Here is a 26,271-nt window from a genome sequence, read left to right on the forward strand (position 1 = left end):
ATTTCTTCATCAATTTTGAAAGATAGGTTTGCAGGATATGTCAGCTTGGGTTAGGAATTTTCTTTTTGAGACTGAAACACTTTACTACAAGGTTTTGACTTTTAAGATTTGTACGGAAAAGTCTTCTCTAATTATAGTAAGTTTTCCTTTATAAATGATTTGTTGCTTTTCTCTAAACTTATGTAATGTTTTAAGGTTCTGTTTTTCCTCTGGACTTCTGAGACACTGACTATAGTATGTCATGGGGGAATTATTTTCTGTTTGTGACTATTTGGGGGGTTCTATATGCCTCACTTTTCTGTGTATTAAGTCATTTAACCTTATTTGGAAGGTTTTTGTTATTATTTCAATAAACAGTTTTTATGCTATTTGTGCTATTTTGATTTTTTAAACTATTTCAATCAATCTTAAATTAGAATAACAAATTCATTCAATCTTCTTTGCAACATGTAGGAACTGTTGAATTCATTTTCATGTTCTTTCGTTGTTCTTAAGGTATTTCTCATTAAGTGATTACTGACAACACCTAGTCTTCTACTTCAAGGACTCTGATCTCACATTGGTCACTTCTGTTGCCCAAATTGTCAGTTGGATTTTTAATCTCCTGGATTTTATTTATTGGAGCCTTTTTATGGGCTTCAATTCTTTTATGTGCTAGTCATGCATGTTTTGTATCATTTTGTTTAGTTCTTTTTATTAGTGTCCTCTAGGGACTTGTTTAAATGACTCAAAATCTTATTACTTATATCTTCTGTGAGCTTGCCAAATGTCTTATTGAACTGTTTAGTTATTTCCTTCTTGGTTACTACTTTTCTCTCATTGCTGGGACAAAAAACCCTACACCAAAAATGAAGGAAGGAAAGATTTATTCACCTCACAGTTGTGAAAGTTTCAGTCCATAATCAGCTGGCTCCAAGGCAGGGTGGCATGGCGCTGGGGCAACACTTCAAGGCAGCAGCCAGAGCAAAAGCAGAAAACAAGTCTCTTCTCTTATACTGTACACAGGGTCCCCTCCCACCCTGCTTCAGGGCAGGTGCAGCACTCACAAGATCTCCTTGCCCTCCTTTGCACAGGATTAGGATATTTAAAACCCTGGCTTCCTGCTGAGTCTCTCAGTTAAACTTCTAAACTTCTCAAGTTGACACAGTGTATTAACCATAACACTCTCAGATATCATTTTGAATAATTGGGGTGTGAGACTTTTGGATTCCTCCCTTTCAGTGCCATATGGATCAGTTTAGGAGGGGGGAAGGGGAAAAGGAGGTTATTGGAGCCATTTTTATTGGCTTGTCGTCTCATGTTTCTGTTTTTTTGTTTGTGTTGAATCTTGTGGATTGATTGTAGTAGAAAGTATTTTTTCTAGTATGGAGACTTCTTTAGTTAATCTCCAGTTTTTATTGGTGTCTTCTAAGAGTCACTAACTACTGATCTTCACCTCTGCCTGGATCCAACCACTTCCATTTATTTGAGATGGGTGGTGCAGCCTATTTTGCCCAGAACCTGGTTCTCCCAGAATGGGCCACTGTACAGAGCCTTATCTGGTCCTCATCATAGTTTGAGAAGTTTATATTTGTAATCCCACAAAAAAGTCATTGGAATTCCAGCAAATTAATGCCAATCTACCACTTCTGGTACAAACCATGGTGAGAATAAAGACTTTAATGCATATTTACAATTATGCATTAGCCAATGGTGTCTTAAGTCCAGCCTAGATAGTGGTTCATTGGAACAGAGGCCTGAATCCAAGATCCAACCCAGATTTTATTAGTTCATGAAGAAAGGAATGGTTTGAGGATGAGGGACTGTGAGAATGGCAGGAAATACATGAGTACTGTGAGCTGGGCTAGGTAGGAAGCCTGAAAGCACCTCTGCGATATGCAGAGAGAAGGATTTGCAGAAAGACTGATCTGCATAACACAACTGAGGTAGCATTTAATGTTTTGGGGGCCAGTGCTTCAGTTCTGAGGTGCAAACTTCTCTGCCCTGGGAGTCATAGCCTCTTATCTCAAGGTAACCCAATTGATAGCCCTGGAGACTTGGCTTTTCCATTGCTAGCCTAACCATGTTTTTGAGTGTAGAAAAACAGTGACCTCTATCACCTAGCATCAAAGATTACAGGTCAGCACCTCAGCTAGTCCTATTTATATTGCTTAGAGCCAATTGAAAGGAGAAGGAAATGGCCTAGCCATTTCTGCACATATCCATACATGAAGATAGGACCAGATTAGTCAGAGTGGAAGTAACTGCCCTTTGTTCAAGGAGAGTCATCAGGTGGTTTTCCAGAGGCCACACTATTGTTAATGTCCCCACGGCAATCTAGATATTGTAATCTTAAGAAAATCGGTTAATAGCAAAGCTATATCATTTGGCTACAATAAGTAAGTATCAGGTATGGGATTAAATAAAAACTTGATATTGACTAACTCAATAAAGTATTGATACAGGAATGGTATAGGACCTCCAAATGATGTAAGAAAAGTATTATAACTCCCAACCTTCTAGATGTCTGATATGCCAAGTTTGTGTTCTCAAAAATTGAAGAATGAAGTCTAAGGAACAAAGAAAGTTAAGAGTAGGAAATAGTTATTGAGGGGCACTGATACAGCTCATGAGAGGCAGAAACAGTCCCTAGCAGATTGCAGAGGACCCCACTTTTTAGGGGAAGCTTTATAGAGCACAACCACATAGGGACAACATGGGATAAAGCTATGATCATCCAGTAAGATTATAAATGTAGGCCCTTAGGTAGTATTCATCCACTGGGGAAGCGAGTTACACAGCAAGTGTACATGGAAAGAACAAAGAACTTCTCAGGAAGAGATGAACCCAATGCTGTTGGTTGCCTACTGAGGTGAGTAATATCTGTCTCGACATTATTAGAGCAGGTGTTACCACTTCTTAGGCTTAGTCATTTTATCTGTATCTTGAGGCCTGACTTCTAACAGAATCATCTCTGGCCACAATTGTAGTGAGTTTTACTTTGCACTGACTCTCTTGAGGGTCCAGCCCTATCTGACTGCCTACAATGTTCCTGCCTAACTGAGATGTCTATAGTAGTATCACATTTGTCCATAAGAAAGAGATTTGTGTTTGTAGTGTAAACACTAAGGCAAATCAAATACTAACTTACTATTGACCTACAGTAGATGTCTATAAAATGGAATAATAGCACAGTAACATTAACTATTTCTGTAGAGATTAATAAAATGTAGTGGTTCTACTGGTAAACATGGAAGGGGTGGAGAATAAGAGTCAGTGGGCTCTCCCAAGTGGATGTGGGGAAACATTCCTTCGATGTCAGTTTGCTCTCTCACATGGGTGCAGGATCCCTCTTCTCCCATGCACGTGGACTCTCTCCAATGCTGAGATTTTCTGCCACGTTTAACACACGGGCTTTTAAGGTACACATTCTGCACCACAAGACCCTTCATTCAGTCTCCCCTGGTTGTTGTTACTGCCCAAGCCAAGGCATGTCATCAGTCCTACTGACAGATAAGGAATGCAATCAGCTCTCCGATCTCTCTTGGTTGTAGGTTGCAGGTCAAGTGTTCAAACAAGTTGCTGGACTTAATGCCACAGACCTGGGTCTGGTTTCTTCTCTCTCTTCTCCACATTTTTCTCATCTAGGATTACGCTAGTTGGTTAGTTCTCACCTCTGCTATCCTATGTTGTGGGGAAGCAAATATAGGGCCAACTTGGAGTTGGTAGGTGATTATATTGTTGAATCAGGAGATATGCATGGGACAAGCACATTTGCTCATGTAGGGGAGAGGTGGTATTCCTCCTGCTCATTTTTGTGACTTTCTGCAATGAAATATAGAAGACTTTGGATTTTTTTCTTTTCTCCAAGGGCATTGGCCTTATCCATGATTATTAATACACTGTGTCAACTTGAACAGTTTAGAAGTTTACCTAAGAGACTCAGCACGGAGCCAGGATTCTTACATTGTAAATATCCTCATTCTGTGCAAAAGGAGGGCAAGAAGATTTTGTGAGTGCTATACCTGCCCTAGGAAGGTGGGTTGCCTGCTTACAATATAAGAGAGGGGAAGAGGTTTGTTTCTCCCTATTGCTCTGGCTGCTGCCTTGAAGTGTTGCCCCAGTGCCATGCCACATTGCCTTGCAGCCAGATGATTATGGAATGAAACCTCCACAAACCGGGGGCTAAATAAACCTTTCCTTCCTTCATTTTGAGTGTGGGGTGTTTTGTCCCATCAATGAGAGAAAAGTAACCAAGATATGCCACATGCTGTAGGGAAGCAAATATAGGGGCAGCTTGGAGGTGGTGGTGGCTGTGTTGTTGAATCAGGTCATATGCATTGGACAGCGATATTAGCTCATGTGAAGGAGAGGTGGTGTTCTTCCTGCTCATTTTTGTGGCTTTCTGATTTGAAATATAAAACACTTTGGATGTTTTTACTTCTCTCCAAGGGTATTGGCCTTATCCGTGATCATGTCTGGTGATAGGCTTCTCTATAGTCCTGTGCCAAAATAAAACAAAATGTAGAGCCCGCCAGTAATTGGCAAGTGGTAATAACCAGGGAATGTAATCCACCACTTACAAGTTTTTAATTTTCAGTAAGCCTAGTTGACATGTTTTTACAGAGTACTTTTTATGAAACCTTTACCTAATCTGAGACAGCAGTTTCTTCCTTTTTAAGAGTCTCTCCCATTTTTCTATTAGAATGCTTGATTTTAGCTTTTATAGAATTTAGTTCTATGACTTTCAGTGCTTTAAGTAAGCATGTTGCCTTTACCCAGTCTGATGGTCTCTGCTGGTCCTTCCCTCCCCCACTGCATGTTAGAGTTATCAGAAATGCATGTGCAGAGGTGTGAATTTGTTTTAGAAAGCAAATACCCAGTTTTAAACAGGTGTCTACACACTCATACTTGTCCTGGACACGATTTTGATCAATTCTGTTCTAACATAGCCTGGGAAAACATGCCCTTCTGTGTATTGACATAAGTAATCTGCAGCTAGTGAAAAAAATTTGTGCCTGTAAACTGACCGCTTCTTACCAAACATGTGTCCCTGAAACAGGTGACTTATCTCTGAATTTGGAAAATAGTTAAACTTTCCAAAGGTGTGCATGGAGATTAGATGCAGAAATATGAAAACATGAAAGCCTAAGTAAATGAGACCCCTTTGTCTAACATGTTGGTTTTCTGACCACACAGGTGTTACCTGGGCTTTTTTCCCCCCTAGAAGTTGGTATCACAATGTCACCGGAATCTGAACACTGAAAAGTGACTATCTCCTCTTTATATATAACTACTTGATTAGAAACTGCCAAGTCTAGCATTTCTGTTTAAGTACTGAAAGTTTCTGGGTCAAAGTTGAGTTAGTGTTATCCTATGCTTTGTTGAATCCAGGAGACTTGGAATTATTTTTTAATTGGATCCCACTTGGACTTTCAAAACTATGGGATACCTGAGGTGAGTCTGCCCTGATTCTGTTGTCCTTCACAAAGCTGATCCTCAAACCTGTAATTCTGAAAAGAGAGAAGCCAGCCACAGAGGCTGGTGAGAAGCAGGATTTGGAAGGCAGCTCCAATCCCCATGGGTTTTGGGAGGAGCTCCTGTGTATCTAGAGCATTCAACTGTTGCAGTTTCACAATAATTGCACCTCGGGTGCCAGGAAACATGGGGTGAATTTACATTAGAACTTGAGTCTTACATGACCCTAGATTACCTTTTAAAGGTCTCCATCAGAGATTGAATTGAAACATGACCACTAAATTAAAATTCCGCTATAATGAATAAAGAATTGAGAAGATAATTAGGGAAGTACAGAAAAGGAATTTAGCAAAACAAATGTTGGGAGGGAGGCGAATCTACCAGTGTTACTGTTATGCAGAAATCTCTCATGTCGAAATTGAGCCCAGGATTGGATATTTGGTATCTGAAAAGTTCATAGACAAGAGAGAAAAAGTGCATAGTAATGAAATTTTAGTTGCTATGGTGCTAGAGCCTGATACAACCTTACATCTCAGTTAAATTAACAAGAGTTTCTTACTCATATAAGATTCAAAATGCATGTTCATGACTGTTGAATCATTTTCCCATAAGTAGGATATCCAGGATCCTTTCGTTTGAGAGTTTCTCCAGCTTCAATACAGACCTGTAATGTTCCTATCCTTATTTGCATCAAGACAGAAACATGGAAGTCACAGAGGACCACCTGTGGCTTTTTAGTAAAAGGATTGGCATTTGTATATATCCAGGGTGTCACATTTCATTGCCAGAAGTGGGCTTAAAGCCCCATCTTCTGCAAGGGAAGTAAGAGAAAACAGTCTAAAATTATTCTCTGTAAAACGATGTTTGCAATCTTCGCCACAGACTATATAAGCAGACACCCCCAAAGAGCAAGTTAGTAGAGTAAGTAAAACTATATGGTTGACCCAGGATTGGAATTAGGGGAAGTAGTTTATACAGAAGCAGTCATTTATACATGATAGGCTGTTGATTGTGTCCTGTTTCCTTCCCAACTTTTGTAGATTTGGAGAAGTGAATCTTTCTGAGACATTTTTCATTTTGAACCTATTTCAGTTTACAAAATAACACTCCACAGACTAGTTTCTATTTCAGAATCTAGCAGAATTTGGTCCTAAGTCTTTAATTTATGTGCAAATAAAGGTCACCCTTTCTATGGATTAAATTATGCATCATCCAGAGTGCCACTTGATAAATAATCTGACCTACTATTTCCCCCAAAATGTGAACTACCTCAGGATATACACTAAATGAACATTGGCTTCCATAGGATAGCACTGTCAAATCAATAGAGCATTACTGTGAAGAAATACTATAGAAAGACATGATTTCCTTTCTTAGAGGTTTCTGGAGAGTTTGCTTGTTTGTTTGAGGAGGTTCAATTAATAAAGTAAGAGGAACTTCCAATCCTTCATTGTGAAATTTTGCAGGCAGTTAATGTAGCAATCATGCAAAATAAATGGTTTTTCATATTCATTCCCCCTTTATGCATTCAAAGGGAATTTGTGAGAGTCTGCTAAACATCAAGCACTGAGCTAGATGCTTGGATGTGAAAAGGAGGCCAAAATATTCCAGCCCTCTCTTAGTTTGTGACCCATGAAGAATGTCATAGGACTCAAGTGAGGTAATCTCGTTTGTGGGACCAGAAGGAACAACATAAAGAGGGCTGGAGAAGATGCCCTAAAGGAAGGGACAGAGCTGAAACAGGATGGATTTTGGTGGGAATTTGCCAGGCTCTCAGGAAAAAATTTCTTTCTTTTGCCTTCTGTCCTAATTATGGGTCGGTCATAGTATTTGGTGAATTCTCTTGAGCTTTTTTAACAAAAACTTTATTGCCTTTTCACCGTGTCTATAATTTTGTGAGTGAACTCACTATGCTTGACCATTTTGACCTGGAAATACAGCAGTTTCGTATGATTCAATACAAATCTGTTGTACTAACAAGCTAAATAATTCTAGTCCCTAAAATTGTCATATCCAATTGCAGTCTTTAAAGTGCAATTTAAGCAAAATAGAAAATATTCCAGAGTTGCTTTTATCAAAAATTTCTCTTCTAGAGCATTTTTTTCCAGACCACTTTTTCCCATGTTGAATTTTATCTTTCTCTCTTAAATATAATTTCATCTCGTGGTGGAGTCATCAATTGCACCTCCATGATTTCAACAGCATCCCAAATTCCCCTTGTGTTGTTGGTGTTGTTGTTGCTGTTTATGCTTTACAACATATTATTAGTGAAAAACAAATGAGGGCCATGGACTCTTGACATAAAATATTGACTCCTTTGCCAGAAGGAAAGCACTCTCTTGAAGGATTGTTTCTGTTTTGTAGTGTTTGAAGGGAAAGGAGAGGTGATAGAAAATCTACCTGAGGCTGGTCAATATTCAGGGTTGATTTCCAGGATGGTGGCTATCAAATCTTGCAACAATCCAGTTTCACACATGCCCATGACCTTGCACAGAGAACTGCAAATTAAGAGGCTGTCTAGAACCTTCACTATAATGAAATGACAGTGATTCTTAGCATTACATAAATAAATAGAAAGAGAACTTTCCTTATCTACGTCTTTCTCATCTCCCCACAGCACTCTGGAAAACTTTACCTACTCTATCAATCTGGGCTTATCTGTGATTAAAATTAGAACTATGTCCTTGGAGTTTTCTTTTATTTCATGATACTTTTCCATGGCACTCTTTGAAAAGATAAGGCTCACTATAAAGGGAGCTTTCAGTGTTGTCTGGTTGTCTGTGAAAACTGAGAATCGCCACGGTGAGTTAGGAACAAGTTTTCCAGGATAATTTGTTAGGATTCACTCATTTCCCTGCAGAGAACTAAATGAATTTAGATTATACTAATCTTTCAAACATTGTAGTTGACAGAATGTTATGTTTTTATCTTTTTTAGATGCTGCTGCTGTGGATACTCTCACTATTTCTGGAAACTGTAGCAGGTAAGAAAAGATATTCCTGTGGAACAAGGGGTATTCACTTCTTTGTTCTTTCCAAGAGATTGTGATCTCAGATTCAAGCCAAGAGGAGTCTGAGGGGTAAAGTAGGGGAGATGCAGGATGAAGTGCATAGAACGTGGTCTGGGGTTGCCACATAAAATCTACAATTACCAGTTCAATTTGAATTTCAGATAAACAACAAATAATTAAGACAGTCACAAATACGTGATAATTTGTATTTTAAAAATTTACTTTTTGCAAAGTTTAAATTTATCTTGCAGTTTTGTTTTGTGAACTAATATGCTTAGTTTGGGGTCAAGGGAGGAAACTTGCTTTAATCACCTACAACTCCTAACCTTTCTGTGCTTTAGGATCTTTGTCTGTGAAATGGGAATAATGGCATCACCCTATCATGGCATGGCTATAAGGCTTAGATGAGTAAATCATCTGATCCAGCTTCCAGCTTACACAGTAAGATGTTGAGGAGTGCAGCCCAATGAAAGCTACTACTCTTACAATTAACATGGAGTTTGTGCTCTATTATGAATTATCCCTTTATGCAATAACTTTTGCCTCCAGTTGTATCCAATCATAATCTGTGTGTGAGTGTGTGTATACTTGATTTGTAAGTACCTTCTCTATCACAGAAATCCAGGATGGCCCTTAAACAAGTCAGACATCCCTGCTCTGTCAAGAAAGAAATAGGAAATTTCAAGCCCTTGCTTGAAAGCTAACCTCATTGTGAAAAGTACAAGGCCAAATGGTGGCTACTGGGAGTTAAGGGCCTGCACACAGACACAACACATCCTCCCACACATGGCTATTCTGTTTCTTGGCACCAGAAGTTCAGAGTTGACATCTGAGTTCAGAAGCTGAAAAGGAGTCCCTGTTGGGGACTGAGCAGGAGCATGAGCTGATCCCTGGGGTAGAAGTGAGAAGCACCTGTATGTACCAGAGTTGTTATCATTTTGAAGCTGTTTTGTGTCCATAGGAGCAATTTGCGAACATAGAATAAAGTCTGCCACAAAATATAATTTAATTCATATTTTATGCTAGTCCATCAAAAGAGCTTTCTGGTTAATCAAATGTCCTTAAAACATTCTTGAATGATTGCAGGAGGTGAAGTCTGCTTTGATAGACTTGGCTGCTTCAGTGATAATAAACCATGGGCAGGAACTTCAGAAAGACCCCTGAAAGGCTTACCTTGGGACCCCTCAGCCATCAACGTCCGCTTCCTTCTATACACTAATGAGAACCCAAACAACTACCAAGTAAGAAAACTCATTGTTTTCAGCACTGAGTTCTATCTGCTTTATGTAATTAGTATTATGACTATTCACATCTGAAGAACAAGTCAGACAATGGTTTTATATATACATGAGCTTAGGTATGACTTTATGTAACTTATTTATAAAATTTATAAAATTTATAAAAGGCTCATTAAACTGTGGTGGCACATGATTGTAATCCCTACACGCAAGAGGCTGAGGCAGGCAGGAGGGGTGTCATGAGTTTGAGGCCAGCTGAATTATATAGTGAGACTTTGTCTCAAAAAAACAGATAAAAGATCCATTAACTTCATGTTATTATTATCCTACATAACAGTACCATTTAAAATATTACAAATACAGGGAGATATGTAAAAATATTATATGAACATATAATACATGTAGATTTTATATTTATACATAAAATGTACAGTATTTCACAATATGAAGATACATAGACAGATGATATTAGCTTAACCAAAATGCTCTTTTTATGGTCTCAGGCAAAATATGAATTGAGTTACATATTTATGAGTTCAATTATATATATATATATATATATATATATATATATATATATAGACCTTATGTATGGTCCTCACTTAAGATAGCTTGACTTAATAAATTTTTGTCTTTATGATGTGGGAAAGTGATATGCATCCAGTAGCAACCATCCTCTGAATTTTTCATCTCAGTCCATTGTGAGCTAGTGAGATGCTGATTGACACTCTCACACAAGGCATCACCAACAGAAATTTCCAACCAGCCACTGATCACCAATGTAAACAATTAGTGCTCTACAGTGTGCTGTATTGCTAAACTATATTTGATGGTTTAGTTGTTCTCAGTACATTTTCAAGTTAACAATATAATTGGCTTCTGATAGTTCTATTAGGACAAAACCTGATAACTGAAGAAATATCTGTAGACATATATTGTAAGGATAGGTAGATAGATACATATACATAGATACAAAGAGATACCGATATTTCCATTGTGGGGGGATGAGACATTAAATGACAAATATTGTAACAGACATGTTATTCCAAATTGAACAACCACAAAAATTTTGTAATGATTAGAAAATAGGAACTTATGGTTGACTATGAATAGCTTAGCTGTACTGGGAGAACCCAAATGGACAAGAATCCTGAATCCCGTTAACCTTTACCTATCACCTCCATGCACATATAATGGGTCTGGCATATAGAAGCTAATGCAAGAAGTTTGACCAGAAATGCTTTTCAATCCAAACAGAGGATTACTGCTGATTCGTCAGTTATCAGGAGCTCCAACTTCAAAACAGATAGAAAAACTCGCTTTATTATTCATGGATTCATAGATAAGGGAGAAGAAAATTGGCTGGCCGATTTGTGTAAGGTAAGCCCTGGTAACCTTCTAAAGGATAGTTCTTTCAGGAACGAAAATGAACAACCAAGGAGGACAAATATTGGGAACCACTACATTGTGTGGAGCCTCTGACCCCTGCAGGGCCTGGGTCTCTAGAGAAGGTCCAGGAGGTGAACACAAGTGGAGGTGACCTGGGAAGTCTGAACAACCAGATTGGCAGGCATTTGTGGCTCCAGGCAATGAATATTTAATAATTAATACATGGGTATTTCAAAACTTTAGCAACAAAAGCCACCAGATTGACATATTCTAGCTATTTATGTCCTAGATTGCTCCTTAGTTTTAAATTTCTATATGAAGAGCTAACAGATCTCACTTGCCCAAACAAACTCTTTTTCTTTGAATTTTGCTTCTTACTCTGGCTTCCTCTCGTGACAGGAAGCCTAGGAAAACCATAATGGTTTTTACTTCTGGCTTCTGTTTCTGCAGCAATGATCCTGCTTTCCTTAATTTGCCTTTATCTCTGTTCCCCAAGATAACAAAGATTTAAAAGATTTAAAAGGTGAAGAATCAGAGTAAAGTTTCCTAGGAGCTGGCAGTGCTTGAGAAACACTATTATTGACTCATTTACTCATGTGTTTATTCATATTTCATCAAATTTCTGTGACTGATGTGGTTACAAAGTTGTGGTCGTTTCCCCAGAGGGCTCAAGAAGACAGCAATGTCGTCCTAAACCCTTTCATTTCTGGCCTGCGTTTGACTCATGCCAACAGCAGAACCAAGTCAGCTCCAGGGCATAATGGCTGATCCCAAAGAAACTCATTCATCTGCTTTGCAAGCTTTGGGGTGTCTTTTACAGCTTGTCTTCTAAAATATTTTAAATCTGGTAATGATTGGGTGGAAATTAATAGAGTGCTATACTATAATGAAAGAAAAAGAGCTGTTTAATAGGTCAAACAGAATATAGGTATTTGTAGACATGCATATGTGGTTTATTTCTAAGGTCCCCAAAGCAAATATGTTTTAAATGCCTTCAATCTGATTTGCTTTGACATAGAACTGAACTCTTTGTTTACCAATGTTAGAAGTAAAATTGCATGTTGAAATCTAAAAGTAACAAAATTGAATTCAGTATGTCATACTTTAGAGAATTATTCCAATTTTTTTGGATTTGTTTTCTGCAGACAGAGACTTTGCTATGCTTTCTAACATTATTTCATTATTCTCAAATTCTTGCTGGAAAAAAGTGGAAATGTATATAAACACATACTCAAACAGATAATTCCTGCTGGAACTATCTGTCATGAACCCATAATTGAGCTCCAATTCTCGGAGTCTCCTGTAGATACTTGTCAGAGTATGCACTCACATGAAATAACTTCCGTGATATACAATAAAACATACATATGCAAAAAGTTTGATTAGTTTCTTTTCTCACTGAAAAGCTTCTTCCTTTACCTTCAGTATATTTATAAATTTCAGAGGCTCGCCCAAGTCTTTAGTTCATTCAGATAGTAACTACTGGGCACCTAATGTGTGCCAAATAGGGCACTGAGTAGGACATAGCAGTGCAAGAAACAGGTAATTTCCTCAGGTGCATTCTAGTAAGGGACACGGGAATCCTATGGTATATAAGGTCCTCTAATGAGATAAGTCATTATATCACATCTTATGCATTCCTCTCTAAATCAAATAGAAATCCCAAGAGTTCAGTTCCCGTGATGGCCCTGTCTCCAGTTGGAGCCAATGTTAAACTTACAAGGAGTTCCATATTCATTATAGACTAGAGATTTGTTTATATCTCTGGAGTGAAAAACCAATATGACACTTTTTAGGCCAAAGAGAGAGTGTATTCTAGTCCTCACACATGTTAGCTTTTAATAATGATCAGGAACTTATTTCCCTGTTTGGTGTTTCTTCCATCAGGCCTTGTTTCAGGTGGAAAGTGTGAACTGTATCTGCGTGGACTGGAGAGGAGGCTCCCGAACGTTATACAGCCAGGCTTCACAGAACATCCAGGTTGTGGGGGCAGAAGTGGCCTATCTGATCAATTTCCTTCAGGTAACTTCAGGTTCCACAAACCCATATGTGTTACTGTCTGGATTCTCTTTCCAAAACAAAAGCTGTAGGCATGATGACTGTTTAAAAATTCTTTTCAGCTGAGATATGACTTTTAGGTTAAAAAACGCAAAAAATATGTAGGCTTTGTGATAAATTAGCTATTTAATTCAATAAATTTATTTTTGTTTTTAATTAAGTGAACTTATGCAAACAACAAGGTACATAATATACATTGGGTGTTACCAGTGTTTATATTGTGATTATTACCAAATTGACATGACAATATCAACCTCAAGGTTAAACTTATTTTTGTTTTAATTTATATATTTAAAGAGAAGCACAAAGATAAAAAGCTAACGTTACTGGGTAACTGACTGGCTTAAAAAGAGTTAAACCTGCATGTGACTTCCTTATGATTTTATAATTTACCTACTTCCTTTATCTAAATACTTATCGTCTCTGGGTAATAATTTTTCATGTTCTTCAAAGATTCTTTCTTTATAGTAAAAGAACAAAATTGTGTCTACTTGTTTAAAAGTAAAAATAATTTCCATTTTTCATTATAACAATGTAAAAAACCCTATGAAAATCAATCATCTTCTTAAAAATCAAGGTTTGGAGGTGCCCCTTTTGTGCCCATCAGGAATTCTACAGTACTTGAACACATTTTGAAGAGATTGTCTTTCCAACAGTCTCAACTGGACTACCCACCTTCCAGTGTCCATATCATTGGCCACAGTCTGGGTTCCCATGCTGCTGGGGAGGCTGGAAGGAGGACCAATGGGGCCATTGGACGAATTACAGGTTGGTGACAACAGTGAAAACTTCAGTGTGAGGCACAGCGTGTGAGAGGCTGGTGCCACAAGTGATGAAAACAATTTACCAATAACTAAGGAGTATAGAAAGGTTAGAATTTATTGGTACCCTGCAAGAGAGCAGCTGGTGAACTCTAAGAGAGGAATGTACCAACCAAGAGAAAATCAGGGACCTTTACGTTTGATCTTCAGGTGAAGAAGAGAGTATAGGAATGTTATCTCAGGAGTGCTTCCATCAGGTCTTGATGGTTTTATTGTCCATCTCTCTCGAGTCTGAGGAGAACCAAGTGCTGTCAGAAGATTGACCAATGTTCTCTGTAGTAGGGTTCAGTCTTCCTTGTATTGTTAAAAAACCATTCCTTCTGAGTAGAGTTAACAAATATGCGTGTATGGACTAATTGGACTTCGTAATCAAGAGGGTCAGAAAAAAAACTGTCTATAAATATATTTATATCTATATCTTGTATCTGTTATATCATCTACTAAAAGGACTCTTTGACTAATAGGGACAGGGGAGGAAAGGTTATTCTCTAAGACATGCAAAGTAATGAGGTCACCTAAGTGACATGGGCGTCACTCTTGTAGACTAAAAGATCAAGAGTTAGTGTTTTACTATTCAGCTGCAATGATGCCATAAAGAAATAACTGTAAAGTAATCATGATTCCCCCACAGAAACTTCAAAATTAGGCTATGTGTAGCTTTATGGGATCCAGAAGGAAAAACAGGAGGGGTTTCTGACATAACCTGTATTTTGGCGTGCTTTCTGAATGGCCACATGATCAACACACAGAATGTTCTGTTGCCTGAAAGACTGTTCTTATTGCAACCATTCTTTGATCTTCAGCAAGTTATTTAATGCTTAAATATATGAATTGTGACTAAAATGTAAGTTAGGACTACTTGGAGACACTTTTATAATTATTTCCCTATTTTTCAGATATCCACAAGATAATTCCATGCATAAATAACAAAATAAATATATTCATCCTTCAAATATGTATAATTAATTGTATCCTGCTTCAATAACAATGACTAGTAAGACTAAAACTCATCAGACACAATCCCAGAACTGAGGGAAATATGGACAGATGACCAAACTGCCCTGGGTTACAGTTGTGAGTCCTACTCATTAGGTTTAAAATATTACATTACAAACCTCAGACTGGCCTCAGAAAGCCTCTGAGGACACATATTGAACATGCAAGTCCTAAAACAACCCTATAACCTTGTGAGAAACAGGTTGTAGTGATAGATCTGAGACATGATCAATTCAGAGAATGACCTCTTCCCTCTTCCATCTTCCAAAGGTGATTCTCTTTTTAGTATTTTGAAGTTGTTTACACTTTTATTGATGAGGGCATTTGGAATGCCTTGAACACTAGTTTGCAGAACCAAAGTTCTTCTAGAACATCATTTGTTACAGTTAATAACTGTTTATCACAGCCTGTCTAGCCCAAAACTAGGCCATGCCAGACTGTGGACTGAGTGACCAGGAAAGGCAAGAAAGATCCTTGCCCTTCTAGATAACAATCCAGTGGCAACTCTTTTAGTGTGAATGGCTAAAGTACATTACAGGGACTGCCTCTTTTCTGGTAACTGCTGTTAGTAACCAAGATTCTTCCAAAAAGTAGGCATTCATAAATAGAGGCAAATTCTGTGGTTTGGGTAAAATTCGCTTTGAAGAAAAGAGAAAGCTAAAAGCAGTTTTCTCTCAAGAAAACTGTGAGTTATTTCTTTCCTTCATTAACTCATCATTAAAGCCAGTATTCTACTCACACTCACATCTGTAAATAATAATGAAGGATAAATATGCACATATATTGACGTAATTAATGACGTATCCTATTTGCTACAGGGTTGGATCCAGCTGAACCTTACTTTCAGTATACCCCTGAAATAGTTCGATTAGATCCCAGTGATGCCCAATTTGTGGATGTGATTCACACAGATGGTAACCCAATAATCCCTAATTTAGGTGAGTACCACAATTTGTCCTCTTAGAGGGTTTTGGTTCTACACAGTAGAGTGTTTTAGAGTCTCTTAAGGCTATCTCATAGAATAAATTCACTCTTATTTTTAAAATTCTTCAGGATTTGGAATGAGCCAAACTGTGGGTCACCTGGATTTCTTTCCAAATGGAGGTTTACAAATGCCTGGATGTCAAAAGAATATTCTCTCTCAGATTGTTGACATAGATGGAATCTGGGAAGGTAAAATTGTCATATGTACAAAGAGATTTTTATTGGGGAAAGTTTTTATTCTATTTGCTAAACTTGCTAAATATTTTGGAACTGTGCAGGTCTTATATTTCATGTAGGACTTTTAATTGCATTTCTGAGGTTTAGTCTCCCATTGGGACAAGTAGTCATGAGGAAACTGGGAAATAAATCATATTTTCAGTCAACTTTCCAAGGAATACATTATTATATCACACCAGTTTGTATAGATCAGATCTTTCCTTCTTCAGTCATTTTGCTTTTCATTCAACAAAGGCTTTATCTATTATAAATTCAAATAGTACTTATGATTACATCACAAATCATAAATACACTTCATACATGATTTTGTGCTGTGACCTCCAGGAGTTCACACTAATTAAAGAAATCTATTCAATAACTATATTGTGATCTGACATTAAGTTGAAAAACTAAAATCTATTGTTGACATACAATCTTGTCTGCTTTCATAGGAACTCGGGACTTTGCAGCCTGTAATCACTTAAGAAGCTACAAATATTATATTGATAGCATTACCAACCCTAAAGGCTTTGCTGGATTCTCTTGTGACTCATACAGTTCTTTCTCTTCAGTAAGTTAGATCGATTTTTCCATTTTAATTTTGTTTATTTATTTATTTATATTTAATGCAATTTATTTTTATAATTGCTGGGAATCAAACATAGCGCTTCATGCATGCTAGACGTACATTATACTATTGCGCTCTATCCCAGCCCAGTCTTTTAAACTGTTCTATTACTTCTTATGACTGATATAGTGTACTATATGCATCATTCAGGGAAAGCTTACAGTTTCACACATCATAATTATAGGTATGTATTTCAGTAATAGTTAAAAGACTTTAGTAACATCAAAGGACTTTAGAGAAATGGGCATGTAAATAGAAGTGTTTCTTGCCTAACTTGTTCTGGATCAAATTCTCTGTGTATCAGGTAGAAGTTCAAACTCATTTTGGAAATAATCCTAAACAGACAAAAAACTAGTTTATGGCAATCTGTGAGCCATGTATAAATGACACTATCTTCTCTAGAAGCTGACCTTTTATTTCCTATTTTACTTGATTTTATTTTATGTACTTATTTTGATTTTTTGAAACAGGGTCTGGCTCTGTAGTCCAGGATGACCTTGAACTCACTAGGTAGCGTAGGCTGGCCTTAAACTCACAACAATCCTCCTGCCTCGGCCTCCTAGTGCTGGGATTACAGGCATACACTACCATGCCTGGCAGACCTTGTAAACTATAGACTTATACACATATGGCTATTTCTATGCAATCTCATAATATTTTCTCAAGCTTTTATCTTGCCTGATATCCTCATGATATCCAGGTTGAATTCTTATTTCCATATGATCTTCAACACAACACTATTTGGTTTTTTTTTTTTTCCAAATTAACTCTTTAGTATTATTTTCTTTAGATCCAAATTTGTACTGTTTGCCATTTAAAATTTCAAGTCAGCAGTATGTTATATGAACTGATAATTACCAAGGAGATGTAGTTTAGAGATGAAGAGAGAAAACTTGAATCTTGGTTCCAGTATTAAATAGCTGAATGAATTTGAGCAAAATAATTCCATTCTCTATGAATTGAATTTCATCTATAAATGTAAATAATAATGCTAACCTCAAAACACCTGGTTAGAGGACTTAGTGAACTGACATATATTAATTACTTAGCCAAGGACAAAAATGAAATAATTCATATTCAATAAATACTAGCTGTTACAGCGGAGAAGGAAGGTATATTTTATTCACATTACAGGCTGATTATTCACTAAGAACTGAAACCTTCTCTCCCCTTTTTTGGTATAACTATTTTTCTTCCTATTAAAAAAAAAAAAACAAGAAAAAAGCTTTAGGTTCATACAATCAATCTGATTTGATAATATAATAGTCCTTTTAGCTAATGCTCTGGTTTTTGTAAGAAAAATATTTCAATCTTAAAATTTTCTCCTTCTTTGGATCCCTTGCTGAACTTGTCTCCAAGTCAGTATTGGGCCCAATAATCCTGATGGTAGTCTGGCCAGTATGTATTCCCCATAGGGATGACTTGGGGATCCACTGACATAGGTTTCTTGGTTCCTTTGTACCCTGATCATATCACTATCTGCCTTATTGAAGAATACACTTCTGGCATTTAGAAATAAACTGGGGTGTGCAGCCTTCTGATTTGGGAAATCCCCTTACAGAGCTTTGGCTGTTTCTTCGCGGCTGATTCATCTTCCTGTTAGCTTAATAGATACCAAATTTGAGACTCTATCATGTCCATGATGTAGCTCACTGATTTGGGATTCCACTGCATGCTTTTACTATGCAGTGGAATTCCTCTCCAGAGTGAGATTGTCTTTAGCTGTGTACTTCCTTCTCCATCCTTTTTACCACAATCCCTTGGACTAGGAAAGGAGAATGTTTTCTAAGCCTTAAGAGCCAGCTAGAGCAGTTTCTCCATATTGGGAGAATTATAAGAAAATTTAATTCTTTAGTTTTTTTATGTTAAGCAGAAATCGAGGAAATGGAGAAGAGTGTGATTTTTGAATCTCTGTTCTCCTAATGGATCCTACTTTGCATATCAGAAGCTAATTTTTCTTTCTTAAGCAATCTTTCTAAAATAATTGTAACCAGCAACTGGAAGATCAAAGGCAACTGGGGCAACTTGAAAGCAAAAAATAAAAAAATTTAAAAAAAAAGGAAAAAGGCAAATACCATGTCACTTTGTGATTTGAATAGCACTGTGCTTTCTAACAGTAAAATTGTGCATTTATCCTCGTGATTAATGAGACACATTGTTAAGCTTTGCCTTTTAAAGTTCCCTTTTACATCGGGACTTGTTTAGCTTTAGAATATTTGCATTTTAACAACACTTAGAAATTGTGTGTTGTTTGTTTTCACTAGAACAAGTGCTTCCCCTGTGCAACAGGAGAATGTCCACAAATGGGTCACTATGCTGATAAATTTCCTGGAAAAACAAAAGAAAATTTCCAAAACTTTTACCTCAACACTGGTGATAAGAGCAATTTTTCACGTAAGTACCTGTTCTATGTACTTTACATTCTTAGTACAGTGTGTTTTACCATGTCTACTGATAACATGTGAAGTTGCTTTTCCTTTCAAAGCTACACAGCCCCTCCCAAGTGAGAAAAATATTCAGTGCCATGCTTGTGCAATGATAGCTAATTGGAGGAGCACAATAGAATTTGAACTGTGATTGAGACAAAAAGTGATTTCTTAAGTTGACTCTGGCTCTGAATACAGAAGATTTCCTCTGCTCCAGCCTCTCTATATTAAAAAGTTTTACTGAGCAGAATTCTACACTTTCACACAGCAGAAAAGTAATCCCAGAGAGAGAGGAGAGAGGTGATTCGTGAAAGGGTAACAAGAAACTTAACCTACCATTTTTGTAGCAGATGTGCTGACTACTATTGCAAAAAAGGACGAGCCTCAAGAAGGCAGGGAAAGACTTTATTAGGCAGAAATTTAAGATGCATTCAAGGGCACTTTGAGTGTGGACACTCAAAGAAATGAGACTTCATCACAGTTTGGAATTAGAAGCACTTGTACTTTTCTTGGGGTTGGATAACAAGGGAAAAAGTGCTCTCACCCCAAAGGGTACTATACTAACCTATTCCACAGGCATGGGAAATTTGTTTGCCTGTGGACAGACAATATAAACACTCTAGATTTTTTTTCAGCCTTTGCCTTTTTCTTAGAGTGAGGTTTCTCAGTCCATAATTCTTAATTAAGCCAATTTATGGTCTTTTAGTGATGCAGCACCTTGGATAACTTCAGCTACGTCCTGGAAGTTGCAGTCCTAAAAGTGCAAATTTTAGTTATGATTTCCTCATCTCTTTTTTTTAACCTATCTTTTATTTCTTCTATCTTCCCTCAGTTGGAACAGAAAGAGCAGACATATTCAAGAGATACTTAGGATGCTAGATACCATGGGTGATTGGAATTAGAGGGTATTGGAATTGTACAGAGGGTAACAGAGGGAGAAAACTTCTTTGATCAGAGTTAGTGGGTTTAAGAAAACTGTGAGAATTAAAGACAAACTTTATCCCATCCTTAATTTGTTCCTGACTAGAGCAGATTGGCAAAAACAATTAAGGCTTATTATTAACTAGTACCAAAGGAATCTAGTTTTGGCTTCCTACATTAGTATATTTCCAAGGATGATGGAAATTTGAATTATGAAATATTTTAAGCAAGCATTTGACTATATAGACAAAAAATGACAGTACTATAAATTTTAGTGGTCAATGAAAATAAACCAACGAAAGTGTGACACTCTATCTTTCCTTTTGAATTCACGGAGGAACAAACTGTTTTGTTGAAAAATGTTAAACATAATGTATTTTGTAGTCCCTTGGCTTAAAAAATGTTTTTATTAACTTTGGAAAGATTCTCCACATTCTCAGTACTTATCCCTTGAACACTTAGGTAAAGAACTCAGTATCTATTTCATGATTAGAATCACCAGGACCATGTATAAAGAATCCAAAATTCTATGGTAGGACCAGTTTTTACTGTGTCTTCTCTGCAAGCTGACATTTTGCAAATTTTATGTGTTGTGCAGGTTGGAGGTATCGGATAGCGGTCACATTGTCAGGGCAGAAGGTTACAGGGCATGTGCTGGTTTCTTTGTTTGGAAATGCGGGAAACACTAAGCAGTATGAAATTTACCGGTGAGTAACATATTTTTCTGAGCTTCTTAAATGTTTGAACACTGCCTATGTGTACTGTCAGAAGAGTTTGCTTATTCACTGCCATATGGGAATTGAGTTCTGTAACATATACTAAAAGAGAAAGGTATCCTTTTGTATGTTCACTCTAATGCATTTCAGAATTCCAGTTCTAAATTTTTTCTTTACTATTTCTGAGAAAACCATTCTGAGATATTTATTTTGATGTCTGGTATTTGATTTATAATAAAAATTATTATTCTCCACAAAACAGTGGGTAAAATATGCCAGTGATCATACATTAAATGGGGAGGATTGTGTCGCAAACATGTTAGAAGTTTCACTAAAGTAAAGATGACTAAATTTTTATGAGTCATTGATGGCAATATTTAATACTGAGTTAGCATATATGTGTTGATTTATCTAATACATTAAATGATGAATTTTCTATTCATCATCTTACAGATATATTGCAAGCAAGCTTTTTTAGAAAAATATATATGCATATATCCATGTATTTATATTCATAGGTATGCTCATTTTGTATGTATTCATGTGCATTTTTTATTAACTTCTTAACTCTCCCCAGGGGCTCTCTCAAGCCAGGAAACAATCATTCTAATGAGATTGATTCTGATGTGGACGTTGGGGACTTACAGAAGGTTAAATTTATTTGGTACAACAATGTGATCAACATAACCCTACCCAAAGTGGGAGCATCCAGGATTACAGTGACCAGAAGTGATGGAAGAGTGTAAGTAATAAATATCAAGGGAATGAGAAGGATCGGTTAGTATTCACAATCCTATTCCCACTGAAATTCTCCTGTAAGTTGATCGTCCTACAGTGGTTCTCCTATACCTGAGGCACAGCTGCTTCCTAATATCTACTGTTTCTTTAGGAGAGAGTACAGAACTTTAATAGATTTGTAGGCAAATGTTGTTACAAATTGTTAGAATGATAATCCAACATTGTGATCATAAAGGTGAAAAGAATTATTTCATTGGGCAGGTGAGTTTTTTAGTAGGTATGTAATTAATGTGTACATAATCTTCAAACTTCATGGTTTTCAAGTTGCTATTTAAATCACCAGACACTTGTTTAAACTATCAAGAGACAGAAATAGACTGTTCTGTGTCGCAGGTCTTCTGGGAGAAGACAAAGGTCCAGAAGATCTGTCCTTTATTTTCACCATGACTAGAGTATGCATTGGTCAAAAAACGCTTACCAAAAAGGCAGAATGGTTATGATCATAGTAATACAATATTAGCTCAAGAATATATTAGTGTTTAGATAAGTTGCAAGGCAGAAGGCACTGGTTCTTCTGTCATCAGATATATTTTATACTCATAGGAACCCAATGAGAGGACTTCTGTTTCTAGCAAAGACAACAATCACATTTACCTTCCCAAGGGAAACAAAGAGTCAGATAAATACGTGAAACAATAGTTTTTTGAACCCTGAATTTCCAGAAGTAACGAACAGTGATGCTTGAAAGATAAAAAACGAAGTGTAACCTTAAAATTATCCAAATTTATTATCTTGAGAGAGTTTCCAGGATCTGACACAACCAAAAGATGTAAGGCCAAAAGTAACAGTCTCTAAAATGAGGAGACAGAGTGAAGAATTAGAGAACCTAAGGCAAATAGGTTTTGTAGTATAATCTGAGAGTCCTGGAGTTCTGAAAGGCCCCTTGAATAGCCAGCACAGTGCTTATCAGCAAACACATGTAAGCAAAGTAGCCAAGGCCAGGGAAATGGCCATTTGGCAGGATTAAAGAGAACAATGCCCAGTGCTCCTGCGGGCTAAAAATATTCCTTGTTTTTACCAGCCAGTCTGGAAAATCTTGTAATTCAAGACACATTGAGTAGAGTATTTAAGAAGGTTTTGTTTCTCTGTGGGAATGATTACACTAGATTTAGTAAAACTCAAAATGATCAAATTGTTTCCAAATAACTTAACTGTATCCCAGAGCACAGCTCAATAAGATTTATAGAGATACAAAATTACCCAGCAGGTAACAAGATAAAATCCACATTGCATAATGTTAATCAAAGATTTCCAGCTGTAAAAATAGGACTGTAGAACTTATCAAAAAGTAACCAATGAATTAATACATGACCAGAATTGACAAAGCTGTTTAGACAGTGAGATTAAACTAGTTATTAAACATCCATGCCAGTGGCTAGGGGTTTAGCTCAGCAGAGTAAACACCTGCCTGGCAAGCATGAGATCAAGAGTTCAATCCCTGGTACCAAAATAAATAAACAAATAATATCAATTCCATTAGTTCAAAAAGGTCAGTGAGGAAATGGCACTTATTCAAAAAGCCTTCCCCAACAATAAGAAAGACTCACCAAAAATTTCTGAAGATATAACATAGTCTCAAGTGAAAAGTACACCAAATACAATTAACAGGCGATTAAAAACTACTGAAAAGACTACTGAAGTTGAAGACATAATGTATACTATATAAAATTAAATAGAGGAAAAAGAAATTTTTAACTGGAAAGAACATCAGTGACCTACAGGAAATTTTAAGAGTATCAGTGTACTTGTGTTTGAAGACTCCAAATGCAGAGCAACAAAAAAATGTATTTCAGGAATAATGTCTCCACAGTCATCAAACTTGGTAAAAACTACAAACTAAGAAATCAAATCATCATCATCATCATCATAATATCAAGAGACATGAAGAAAACAGAAACATGAGTATCAAATTACTCAAACCCATTTATAAAGGAAAAACTCTTAAAAGCAACAATAGAAAAAGATCCTATTACATACAGGAAAAATAAAAATTTAAGAAGATTTCTTTCTAGTAGTAATATAAACTAGCAGGCAGTGGAACAGTATCTTCAAGGTACTGAAGTAGGAAACATTCAACAGAGAATTTACTGGAGGGGTTGCTTTGACAGCACACAAACATATATTTGAACATTGAAAGTGAAATTAAGGCTTTTCAGACATACCAGCACGGAAAGGCACTACAAGCACTACAAGAAGTGTTGAAGGATTTGGGGCATAAGAATACAGTATTACTTGGAAAAGAATCTACAGAAAAGGATTAGAAAAGTAGTAAATGTTAACCACATTGAAAATACACAAGGTGTTAAAATTTTATTATGCAATTCTCTCTGAAAATAACTGACTAGGCGATGGAGATGTATGGACACTCCTGCTTAGCATGTGCCAAGTTCTGTGTTCAACCCCTGGCACATACACACAAAAAAGAAAGAAAAAGAAAAAAGCAACAACTACTTGAGTATTTAGAAAGTTACAGCAATATTTTGGGGATACATACTATTATGTCTAGATAAAGCATATGAAAACATCGTAAAGAACAGGAGAAGAAAAATCGAAACATACTATTAGAAAGTTGCTCAACCATAAGCAAACTGGTTATATAATTTAGACCGAGAATGTGACAAGATAAAAATATATGCTGTCAAAGCAACCCCTACAATAATAAAACAAAGAACTGCAGCAAACAAACTAAGGAGATAAAATGGGGTCAAAATAAACCAAAAGAGAACAAAGGACATAGGGAAAAAATAGAAAACAAGTAGGAAGACTCGAGTTGTATGTAACCATACCAATTATTATATTAAATAAAAATGACTTAAACACTAAAATTGGAAGGCAGAAATTGTCACATTAGATTTTTTTTAAAAATCAATATTCAAGTAATTGTATTATATCTACCTTAAATGCTCTTTAAATATAAAAATAAAAATAGATTTCACAAAGTGAAATGATAGAAAAAGATGCTCTACTAGTCACAAGAAAATGCAATTTAAAACCATGGTGTACCATCATAAACTGTATAAATGGCTAAAATTTAAATGATTGACTGTTTCACAAGGTTGAGGATAACAAGAATCTTGACCTTCAACATACTGTTGACAGTAATATAAAATGATAAAAACACTTTTAAATGCCATTTCACAATTTTAAGTAGACAAATGTAGATCTATGTATAGTTCAACCATGCTGCTCTTCGGAACAGTAGTTTTCTTTTAAAAGCTTTGCTTTCCGCAATTGCAGTTTTCCACAGTGAACCATGGTCTGAAAGTATTAAATGGAAAATGAACTCTTCCCATCTTTTAGGGTGTGCTGGGCAGTTCCTCTTTCTGATTTCTGTCTAACCCTATTACATTATTATATTATATTATATTATATTATATTATATTATATTATATTATTATTCTGTATAACCCTATATAACAAGGCTGGAGAAGAGATTCAGTCTTTCGGGTACAGGATGTAACCTCTTTCAGACTGCAGGAATGAGAGGAGAAAACAGTAACTCTCCTCATGATAAACACCACCGCTTGGTTCCAGAATGTGGTGACCATTTGACATTCTCTTTTCACAGGTTCGATTTCTGTAGTCAAGACACTGTGAGGGAGGAAGTTCTGCTCACCCTCCAGCCGTGTTAGAATACTGGTAACATATGGCCGCTGAATCTTACTGCTAATAAAATCTAGAGGCGCAGCAACATCTTATGTCTTTGTCGTCGATGTCCATTATTCCCAAAGAAATCTTTGGATAGAGTGGTTAAAATCCAAAATCTTCAAATGATTTGAAGAACCACAAAAAATTGTGGAATTTTGCTGCAGTATGGCATTTGAGGTTGGGTGTACTGTTTACATGGTGATGTCATTACATTCACTATAAATATGACTGATATTCTGATCATGTAAGACAGATTTCTATACCTAAAGGGCACCCTTTTGGGTAAGCCCATGAGGAAAGCACAAACCTTTGCCACTTTTTGTATCATCTTCAAGTTCTGTGACTACTCCTAACCTGACACATCAGAAGTGGAATGAGGAGGAGACACATCTGATATCTGATCTCCTTGCTCTCATTTTTATTGGGGATTTTTACTGGGGACCTGGCCTAGATCCCCAGTCATCCAAATGAGTGTACGGTGAAGGGTTAAATTAAATAAGTGGTATGATTTTAGGGCTCCTGGAGGATCAAAACCCTCTGCAGAGTTTGGAGACTCTGGTGGGGAATGCCTTTGGGCAGCTGTATTATTTTTTTCAAACAACACAGGAAGCTGAACAGATCTTGGGAGTGGTGCAAGGACTTTGCAAGCAACAAATTATGTTAACAAGAAAAAGGTTCTTCAGAGAAGATCTCCATGTTGCATTTCACTACAGGAGTGAAATGCCTGCAGCTACAGTCTTTATAGTTAGTTGGAGTTGGAACCAGGTATGCTAGCCGTTAGCTAATCTTGCTCCGGCCATACAGCTGCCCTGCACGTGTGTTCAATTTCCAGTTTCTACGGCTCCCAATAGGCTTTTCCAAATCCCTTGACTCTCTACAGTCTGCTTGATCTTCTTGAAGCACAGATTAAAGAGCCTCTGGTGGTTCCTAGTGCAAAATCTACCTTCTCAAGTTAGTCTTACTGG

The 26,271-nt window shown here is 36.8% G+C and overlaps 1 protein-coding gene across 1 annotated transcript; it reads left to right on the forward strand.

The window, feature by feature from the left end:
• Nucleotides 1–8,074: 8,074 nt before the first annotated feature.
• Pnlip (pancreatic lipase) lies at nt 8,075–25,329 on the forward strand (the record flags this gene model as incomplete). Its single annotated transcript, NM_001173001.1, is given in 13 exon segments — nt 8,075–8,259; nt 8,395–8,440; nt 9,554–9,708; nt 10,963–11,085; nt 12,982–13,116; nt 13,809–13,920; nt 15,788–15,907; nt 16,023–16,142; nt 16,622–16,740; nt 19,062–19,191; nt 20,743–20,851; nt 21,438–21,602; nt 25,227–25,329. Coding segments are annotated over 12 exon segments (1,398 nt in total).
• Nucleotides 25,330–26,271: the final 942 nt, after the last annotated feature.

Source organism: Cavia porcellus, unplaced genomic scaffold (genome assembly GCF_034190915.1).
Source record: "Cavia porcellus strain 051 isolate PalLab524CR breed Dunkin Hartley unplaced genomic scaffold, mCavPor4.1 scaffold_2, whole genome shotgun sequence".
Classification (NCBI taxonomy): Eukaryota; Metazoa; Chordata; class Mammalia; order Rodentia; family Caviidae; genus Cavia; species Cavia porcellus.